Source organism: Lycium ferocissimum, chromosome 7 (assembly GCF_029784015.1).
Source record: "Lycium ferocissimum isolate CSIRO_LF1 chromosome 7, AGI_CSIRO_Lferr_CH_V1, whole genome shotgun sequence".
Lineage (NCBI taxonomy): Eukaryota > Viridiplantae > Streptophyta > Magnoliopsida > Solanales > Solanaceae > Lycium > Lycium ferocissimum.
Window position 1 is genome coordinate 10836968 of NC_081348.1, and position 10379 is coordinate 10847346.

Genomic DNA, 10379 nt, shown 5'->3' on the forward strand with positions numbered 1-10379 from the left:
TTCCAAGTCTGTCAACACTATGTTGTGAATGTTAGTCGATATTACTTTATATTGTGAAGGTTAGCCTATATCCACTATCGTTTGCCACTATCTTTTACAGGATTGATTTTCCTTGACAAGTGGATTAATTTTTTTGCAAAAAAATTAAGTATTTTGTCATACTATATTAAGAGGTTTGATGATGTAATTCTCGGGAGAAATAGATGAACTATTTTCCTCGAATAACAAGAGGGATAGGACATTACTTAGTTATAAAATGGTAATTAATGAAATTAAAAACAGGAAATTAATTTTTTTCACATCATTATATTCTTAGATGATCAATTGTGATTCCTCACTCACCTCAAAACAAGAGAATAATCTTACTAGCTAAACCAAAAAAAAACAAAAGGAAAGGAAAAAATGAGTATGAGAACGATGTCAGTCATGTGATCATGGCTACAACTCAATAGTGAATCGATAAAACTTTTGTCTAAGGCTTTTAGCATTAAATTAAATTGATATACTTAATAAGAATTAGGTTATCTTCAACTCTTATAGTTTATTGATATCACTGTAAGTCTCCTACACAATAAGTACGAGTTCAATTCATTGTTTACCTTTTTTTATTTTTCAATATAGTAGAAATTTCTTTAAGAAATAACAAGAAGGAATGAATCTACAATAAGGTTAAACCTTGATATAATCAAGAAATATTAAGCTTTACATCGGGAAGGTTTCACTGGCTAGAATTCTAACAAGAGTGAGGTGCTTTCTCCATCACTCTTACTCTTTGTGAGGTGAAGCAGAAACTGCAGCCCATTTCCCACATCATACAACATTAGACCCAACCTCCCACCAATCCAGCTGCCCAATTGACTTCCCAAAAGAAAACCCAACCACCTATTTTTGCCTTCTCCAATAATTCCTCCAATATATGACCCCAACAATGTCCCAACACTTCTAATTATTGCCTCAGCCAATGTGCCACCTACATATACAGTCTCAAAAAAGTCCCATCCAGATGACACCATTGGTCCCATAATGTGCTTCGCTTGTAAAGATGCTCTTTGGGCTGCAGCATTTCCAACTTTCTGCCCTGTTTTCATTGCATCTTCAAGACTTTGTCCTTTGGACAAGCTTTCTTGGACTGCTTCTTTCGTTGCTTCATTCCTTACCTTGTGCACGTGAGTTGCTCTAATGTAGTATAAATAAATTTTTACCAATTCCTTGAGTAGGCAGCCTATGGTTCCATAACTCATGTCGAAGCAGTTTGTGAATGTGAATCTCTCTGTCTTGCTTCTTGAAGCTGATTCTTCTCCGACCAATTGTCTACATTTTTCAGCTGCAGAAGAGAAACGTCAAAATATGATCATTGACATCTTTGTTGCTTATCAACTCACAAGAACATTAAAGATAATACCAGGTCAATAATTACACCTCAATCCCAAGCAAGTGTGGTCGACTACATGAATTCTCGCTATCCATGTCGTCGCTCCATTTAAGTCAATCTCAGTTCAATATTATAAAAATTACGGGCAGTTTTTTCTAGCACTAGAGTTTCTCTACATGTTCTACTCGCATATGAATATCTGACAGCCTAACATCTCTAGAAGACTCCTAGCAAATATGACTAATAAAACTTAATCCAATAATTGGTATCGCCTATATATATCTTATTCTTCCATTGTACGCACTTTAATAGCCTATAATTGCCATATTAGTTAACCAGGGGGTGACTAGTGACTCTAGTAAAAAATACAAGCTTGTGCATTATATCATCTTGAGAGTACTAAAACTGCTGGTGCAAAAGGATGTGGGTTCCAGGTAAATAGCCCAAAAGGGAAGGAAAAAAAACAGAAACTCGGAAATCCCAGGGGCGCCAGCTTGCACTTTGCTCCACATTCAAGGCGGATCTAAGGGGTTTGTGTGTTACTTTTGGCTCGGACGATGTATATAATATATGCAAGAAAATTAAAATATATACATATAATAAAATCACATTTATTTGCCTCTATTCAACAGAATCAGTTTTGAGGCAAAGGAAAGTTGCTGTAGGAGGCGAGCATAGATATACCTATGAAACTCAGAACCAAAACTGCTGTCAACGCTAGCAGCTGTGCTTTCATCTTTGCAGAAATTTGTCCTACTTCTTTCGTCTCGGACCGGACTAATTTGTGTTTCAGGGTAGAACATGGTAGGGATTGATCAGTTTTAAAATGTTAAAGGACATTGATCCTAGAGAGAAAGGAATCTGAAATCATTTCCTAAAGGAAAAGGAATGCAAATAAAAGCGTCCAGGTAAAGGAAGCAAAGATGCCAAGGAAACAGGAAACTTGGATTCAAGTTAAGCATATTCACTCCACAGTTTAATTTGAATTTCAATACTCCCATAATGTTTCCTCTTTCCACAGATACCCCATCCTTGTTTCTTTCAGAACACTTCTATTCAGTGTCCAACTTTTGAGGCAACAACAGAATGGGAATATGTTTCGTTTGAAAATGTAGCAGAATGTTTTAAACGAGTTGATTAAGGATCCCATTATCATGTTCATGTTGTCGATGCTTTGAGAAAAAAGATATGGAGTAGTACTTATCTATTTTTATTGTAAATAGAAAAATATACAAGAGCAAGGAAAGTCCATATTTTTTTTTCTAATTTCAGTCCTCTTTTCATTCTTTGAACCAAACAAATTATAGGCGGCTAACGGATATTTAAGAGAAGAACATCCAAAACTTGGCTAAATTTTTTCCTTGAAGATGCTTAAATGGACTTGTTCGCTGTCGCTGATATAGTTCATAAGGGGAAAAAAAACTATCAAATCTTAAATGGCGTATGGCAAGTCACAGCTAAACTTTTTCTTCTAGCTTTTATTTCTTAAATGAATATGTCGACATCATGTATGACTTGGAATAACAAGTGTGTGGTGGTCTATCAGAAAAAACAAGAAGCCTCTTGGATTTTTAGATGTTAGGATTTTTTAGAGCCTCAAGTGTGCTGAAATATCGGAATTTCGAGACTTGAGATTCGCCTAGTCACTTCATAAACCCTTTGTTCACACTCTAATTTGAACAACTGATTACAAGGACTATCTTTATTGCGTGAACCACGGAAAATCAGGCTTCAAAATTTTGCAGAGGCAAAAAACAACTAAATGAGTCCATATCTGTCTAAGTCTTGATGAGTAGAGTTACATGTTATAACAAGTACCAGAGATGAATTAGTCAAAGTATGCAAACAAAATTGACTAGACACTAGTGGAATTTAAAAAATATAAGATATTGTTAGCTTTGAATAATCGTGGATTACTGTGAACGCTACAAATAACAAATTTCGTGGCCAAGCCAAACAATCATCTAAACCACAACCAACTCATGGAAAAAATATCAAGCTTGATGCTTTAGACTTTGTATTTTGTGCCATAGAGCCTAGACACACCTACCATGTAAAGATATTTTACCACAATATCTCTCAAGACGTGCGTGTCTTTCTTTGGTTATAAAATGATAAGAAATGTGTGCTCCCAAGTCATTCCATTCTCTACTTATATATGTAACTTCCTACCCGTAAAACAACATATCCTAACAAAGATTGAGAAAGCATTACATTAAAATCTTCAGAATGGCAACAATTACTGGTGTTAGTCTCACTACTCCAGCAATCTTAGCCAAAAAATCCAACTCTCCCAATTTCAAGCCTTTTAACTTCCCCTGCCTTGACAAACCATGGAAAAAATCATCAGCTAAATTTGGGCTGGTGTGTGCAGCAGCACCAGATAACAAGCTTTCTGACCTTGTGGCTGACAGTGTGAAGGGGGCAGAGGAAGCATGCAATGAGAATCCGACTAGCGGAGAATGCGCGGCAGCTTGGGATGTGGTGGAAGAGACAAGTGCAGCAGCTAGTCATGCAAGGGACAAGAAAAAGCAAGAAGATCCTTTGGAAAATTACTGCAAGGAAAATCCTGAGACTGATGAGTGCCGTACATATGATAATTGATAATTTTAGCCATGTGCTTTATTTATCCCCTTTGAATCTTGAATGCTCTAAATTATAGGATATTCGTATCTATAATGAAAGGATTCTTCCTGTTTAAATTAGTCTCAAATACTATACAAATCTTTTGATGTTGTCTTTAAGGAAAGTGATATGCTATATGAAGATCAATTTATGGAATAACAGGGAATTAGTTATATGTGTTTCTTGAAAGTCTTCACGCTCTGAATTCAGTTTTCGTCGGTCTTGTGACTAAACTACTAGTGTCTAGTAGTATCTAAGTTGTTTTTGTGTGAATCTTTGTCTGCTGAACCTAGCTCTCAGAAGCAGGGGTGGATTTAGGGGTGTGGCGGGGTTTTCACCCGAACACCCTCGACAAAAAATTATAATATATATAAGGTAGATATTATGTGTTTTTACACATGTATAAGTTTTGAATACCTTAAACAAATCAAAAAAGTTAGCTTAGGTGGTCAGGTGCTCATGACCTAACTTTTATGCTTTTACAACCGCTACGATTTTAATATGCTTTTACAGCGAGTACGATTTTAAATTTAACTTACCAATCAAAAATCATTAGTCAATCCCCTGTTTTCATGCTCAAAATCCCTCTTGGTGCAAGACCTCACATTCCCAACTTCCTTTAACACTTAACAGTACCACGGCGAAAGAAAAAGAAAAATCCATTTGACTTCCACTTTCTACCGTTTATTGGATAGTTTTAGCTAAGTTGATTAAAGCAAAACTAGCTTGCTGTTTTGATTAATAAATTCGTATACATCATCCCGCTCGTCTCTTTATGGTGAGATGGATTTGCATTGCCATTCTACGGTACAGATTTATCCTGCTCTATTATTTAATAACTCCCTCCATCCCAAACTAGTGTTACGTTTTGTTTCTCAAGAGTCAAATTACATGAACTTTGACCAACATGTTAACATATTTTCCTTTTATCATATTGATATGAGAAGATTTGCTACTTATAATACTTTTCATATAGCTTTTAAATATCTAAGTTCTAATTTTAAAACATTGAATTAATCTACTCCAATTTAACTCTAAAAATTAGCCAAATTGACTCTTGAATTTGAGAGGGAGGGAGTATGAACTAGTGACAATAGTATATCCGAATACATATCATGTAATGATATAAACATAGACTGCGAGTAGGTTTTTTACCATCATTTTGGTAATCTAACATTAGTCATCTGCCGAGATCCTTTGACATGAGGGTGTCTTTGCTAACTACTCCTAAGTCCTAACAGTATGATAGTAATTAACTAATTAGTATTTAGGAACCGGCACTTTCCACTGACAAATAATCATCACATGAGAAGCCTATAGTTTGGTTTCAGGGCATGATATGTAGTACAAACTAATTCAACAATTATATTGATCATCATATCACCTACAAAACAATTTTAATTAACAATTAATATGTTGAAGATATATTCTCAAATAATTTCAACAGGAAATATGTAGAGAAAGACATGAAAATAGGTAATATCCCCTGCCAAATTTAAAATATATAATATCCCTTGTTAGGATTATATAGGGAATTTTAAAATGACTGATTTTTTGTTTTCATCTTATCATCTTAGGCTTAATACATAGCTAGCCCTTTAAATTTGTCAAGATATTTCATTTAGACACTCGAACTAAGCTCTGTTTCAATTGAACACCTTAACTCTTAATAAAGTGTTTCAATCAGATATTTTCGGTTCAAATCTTAAAAAGAAAAATTGCGTGTATATTCATTCGTCAACTAGGTATAATTAAGCTAACCATATAAAATATGTCATCTCTTTAAGTATACACATAGACCTCAAGTAGAAAATCCATGGGGTTTTACGGCTTATTGAGGTGAATGAGTACAATTAAAGGAGATGACATATTTTATGTGATTAACTTAACTACCTAATAGACGAATGCAAACAAATGCAAAAAAATTCAAAACCTGAACTGAAAGTGTCTAATTGGAACACTTTATTAGGAGTTGGGGAGTTCAATTGAAACAAGGCATAGTTCGAGTGTCTAAATGAAATATCCTGACAAGTTTAAGATGTTATCGGGAGACGGGGCCAGATCCGTGAATATTGCACTGTTCCTTGCAACTAATTTCTTCGACAGTTAGCTTACACAATGCAGCGTTGATTAAGTTGGCGGAATTAACCAATATCTGCAGTAACAATTATGCAATCATGTATAAATTTATGTTGTATAGCATATGTAATTATTGGGGCAGCTAGAATTTCACTAAGTAAATTCTAAATATATATAAAAAATGAAATACATAAAAAGTTAAATAGATTCAACATTTAACATATATATATATATATATATATAGAAAAAATTAATTTTAACTTTTTATGCACAGTCTAATTTTTTAAGAAAGGAATTTCAATGAACCCTTTGCGCCTTGCACTCCCCTACCTCTGCCTATATATACATGCAATGAGAATACGTGTATTAACAATGCAGTTACGGAACAAAAAAAGAGAAAAAATACCTTTTGGCGTAGGTATAATTCATATATATCAATCTCTTTATTGTTAATCATCGTATAATAATCTAAAGTATCTTTTATTAATCGCCACATAACTGTTGAGTTTATTAATCGCCACATAACTGTCGAGTTCCACATCAGCTTGGAAAGGGAAATTTGATTCCTTATATGGAGCCCGTTTGGATTGGCTTATTAGTTGCTTATAAGCAGTTTTCAATTTTTTTGAGTATTTGGCTGGCCAGCTTAAAGTCATTTTGTGCTTAAAATAAGCACATAAAATTAATTGGCCGTTTGCTTGGTTTATTAGTTTATTCGGTTATAAGCCAAAAATAAGTTGGCCTACCCCAACTTATTTTTTTTTTGACTTATAAGCTGTTTCCAACTTATAAGCTGTTTTTTTTTTAAGCCCATCCAAACAGGCTCGTAATATTAGGGAATCACCACCTTATGAGTTATCTTTTGAAATTGAGTTATGCCAAATAATTATTTTCGTATCATGCTATCATAACCAAGCAACTTTGATATGCTTGTCCTTGTGTGACCTTTTTTGTCATGCTTTCTCTTGATTCGAAGGTCTTTTGGAAACAGCCTCCTTACCTTTTAAGATAGGGGTAAGGTCTGCGTACACTTACCGTCTCCAGACCCCACATTGTGAGATTTCACTGGGTATGTTGTTGTTGTTACTGCTGCTGCTATCCTAACCATAACCAAGCACATTCCAAATTATTGTTTACCCGATATTGTTAGACCCTCATTTTATATTGTTCATGTTTCAAATGTCCATCCCCAAACGTATTGGGTTGTTGATTAATCCAACGTCACCTGTGGGAAGGGAAATTCATGATAACATGTACGAGGATGATGCCAGCTTAATTATTTCTACATCAAGCAATGGTTCACATGCAACTCATTAAAACGTAGATCTATGAAACGAATTAATTAAAAGGTTAATTAAATCCTCGTCTTCTTGAGAACCCACAGAAGTGTTTCTCTTAATTGCAGTATCAAACTTAAATATTATGGTTTCAAAATGGCGGCCAGAAAGTTCGTCTGCAGTTTGTTCTTGTTTCACTTTCTTCTTGTGGCTCTACTACAGAGTTGTTCGCAGTTTGCTATGGCTGGAATGTAATATTTCTAATCCATACACAGAGCTAAACGCAGCGGAAAACTAAATAGGAACTTACCTTCAGCCATGGTTGTTCAAGTGTGAATCGTCTTTCTTCTAGCACCGAAATAGTAACCCTGAAAGAAAAGTAAAAACCCCAGAGCCTTCTACCTATGTCTATCACAATTTCAGAATCCTGGAATGCTGGATTGTGCGTATTTATAGGCAGGTTAGGGACTCTTAGGTAATAACTTTAATCCTAGGGACTTCTCCATAAAATATGGTTATCGTAGGGACACCTAATAAATGTTTCCTCCCATCAAGGAAACTTGCGGATATGCATAACCAATAAAATATTATCTACTATAATTATCATTTAGCAGACAATGTAAATAATTTGTTACCATAATATGTGGGTCACATTAAATTCTCATTAAAGAGACATTATTCTTACATTCTCCCACTTGGCCCGCATATTATAATCAGATAATTGTTTGAGTGATAATCATGACCATAAACTTTATTCACTCACAACTAAATTGTTATGCAACAACCACTTCAACTAGAACACGTTACTACACGAATCATGGTGGTCATGCTCTTAAACAGACACTTCCTTCCATGTATTACAATGTATAATATGTTCTAACAAAGTGTCCAACAACTTTATGAATAAACTTAATATAAGTCATTCAGAGTCCAACTTTTGTTGATCCAATGATCACAACACAATACATGAAAACCAAAATGTGCACTGTCATGTATAACAAAGAAACAATAGTGTCTAGACCAAGTGTTAGAACAAAGCAAGACTTAAAATGAGTTACTAAGACCCATACGAGTTGCATGATCCTTGAAAACGTTAGCTGGTAAACCCTTAGTCATAGGATCAATAATCATCAAAGTAGTACTAATATGCCCAAAACTCACGTCTTGCTTCTTGACATAGTCTCTAACCATCAAATACTTTATGTCAATGTGCTTGCTTCGGCTGCCACTTTTATTATTCTTTGAAAATAATATTGCAGCTGAATTATCACAAAAAATTCTCAATGGCCTAGTAACAGAATCGACAACTCTAAGGCCCGAACTAAAAAATTTCAACCATAACGTCTGTGATGTAGCTTCATAGCATGCTATAAATTTAGCTTCCATTGTGGATGTTGCAACAATGGTACACTCCTCCAAGATACAGCGCATCCAACAAGAAGGAAAATGTATCCAGAAGTAGATTTACCAGTCTTTGCATCCACCCAAATCAGAGTCTGAATATCTAATGACATCCAATGAGTCAGAATATTTGTATGTGAGCTTAACATCCTTGGTTCCTTGCAAATATCTCAAAACCCTTTTACCAGCTTTCCAATTATCAAGACTAGGATTACTTTAATATCTGGCAAGCATTCCTACTGCAAAGGCAATATCAGGTCTAGTGCAGACCTGTGCGTACATAAGGCTCCGAACAAGTGAAGCATAAGGAATTCCTTTCATTTGCTCTTGTTCCAATGCATTTTGTGGACATTGATTCAATGAGAATTTGTCACCTTTAATGATGGGTGCTGCAATAGGTGAACGCTTTTTTTCATTCCAAATCTTTCCAGAATTCTTTCAATGTAGGCCCTTTGAGATAGTCTAAGTAATCTTTGAGATCTATCTTTGTGAATCTCTATGCCGATGACATAGAAGGCTTCACCCATATCCTTCATTCCAATATTCTGAATAAGAAATTGTTTCATCTCATGCAACAATCCCAAATCACTACTAGCAAGTAGAATATCATCTACATATAGGACTAGGAAATTATTTTTGCTCCCACTTATCTTAAGGTATATACATTGATCAATGATGTTCTCAGTAAATCCAAATGAAGAAACAACATTATGAAATTTAATATACCATTGGCGGGAAGCCTGCTTTAGTCCATAAATGGATTTATTCAACTTGCAAACAAGGTGACTATTATCCTTATCACAAGTCTATTTTTGGCCATATATTCCAACTCTTCTTTCATGGCATCATACCAAAGTGTGGAGTTCTCTCCACTCATGTCTTGTGAAAAAGAGCATGGATCATCTTTTAGTCTAATATCATGATCAGACTCTTGAAGGTACACAACATAGTCAATAGAAATTGCTGGCTTGCGAACTCTTGAGGATTTTCTTATTCCCACTGGTTCAGACACTCCTTCAATTGGTTCACGTAAAGCGGGTTGATCTTCATGTGGCTCCTCATGTGGTGGTAGCTCTTGAACAGTTGAACTTGTTGCTCTTCAGACAATTCATGAGAATTTGTCTGAACTACATTCAAGTTCCCAATATATAAAGGTACCACCTGTGGTTCCCTTATCTCTTGCAATTCCACCACTTAAGTTGAACCACTCCCACTTACTTCATGTTCCTCAAGAAATTTAGCATTTCTAGCCTCAACAATTTTAGGAGAATGAGAAGGACAATAGAACCTAAATCCTTTAGAGTTAACTGCATAGCCTATAAAGAAACCACTTATTGTTCTTTCATCCAACTTTTTCAAATGTGGGTTATAAACCCTCACCTCAGTTGAACATCCCCAAATGTGTAAATGGCTTAAACTAGGTTTCCATCCTTTCCATAATTCAAAAGGCGTCTTGGGGATGTGCTTGGATGGAACCCTATTTAAAATATACTACGCGGTTTTTAAGGCTTCACTCCATAAGGATAAAGGTAAACTTGATCTGCTAATCATGCTTCTTACCATGTCCATTAATGTCCGGTTCCTTCTTTCTGCCACACCATTTTGTTGTGGTGTTCCTGGCATGG

The 10379-nt window shown here is 35.2% G+C and overlaps 2 protein-coding genes across 2 annotated transcripts; one reads left to right on the forward strand and one right to left on the reverse strand.

Annotated features, from left to right (window-relative positions):
* Positions 1-587: 587 nt before the first annotated feature.
* On the reverse strand, positions 588-2212 carry LOC132062510 (uncharacterized). The gene is made up of 2 exons (XM_059455062.1): positions 2057-2212; positions 588-1324 (listed from the first exon to the last, which is right to left on the reverse strand). Exons 1-2 carry the CDS (start codon positions 2106-2108, stop codon positions 726-728), a joined length of 651 nt encoding a protein of 216 aa, XP_059311045.1. The 5' UTR covers positions 2109-2212; the 3' UTR covers positions 588-725.
* A 1293-nt stretch (positions 2213-3505) lies between these two features.
* LOC132063334 (calvin cycle protein CP12-1, chloroplastic-like) lies at positions 3506-4178 on the forward strand. Its single transcript, XM_059455832.1, has one exon. It carries the CDS (start codon positions 3602-3604, stop codon positions 3974-3976), a length of 375 nt encoding a protein of 124 aa, XP_059311815.1. The 5' UTR covers positions 3506-3601; the 3' UTR covers positions 3977-4178.
* Positions 4179-10379: the final 6201 nt, after the last annotated feature.

What these genes read in the sequence shown, in the direction of transcription:
- LOC132062510 (XM_059455062.1), bottom strand. Translation starts at nt 2,108, where the DNA reads ATGAAAGCACAGCTGCTAGCGTTGACAGCAGTTTTGGTTCTGAGTTTC. An exon ending in TTTGGTTCTGAGTTTCATAG is followed by an intron (nt 1,325 to 2,056) that starts GTATATCTATGC and finishes TCTCTTCTGCAG; the next exon opens with CTGAAAAATGTAGACAATTG.
- LOC132063334 (XM_059455832.1), top strand. Translation starts at nt 3,602, where the DNA reads ATGGCAACAATTACTGGTGTTAGTCTCACTACTCCAGCAATCTTAGCC.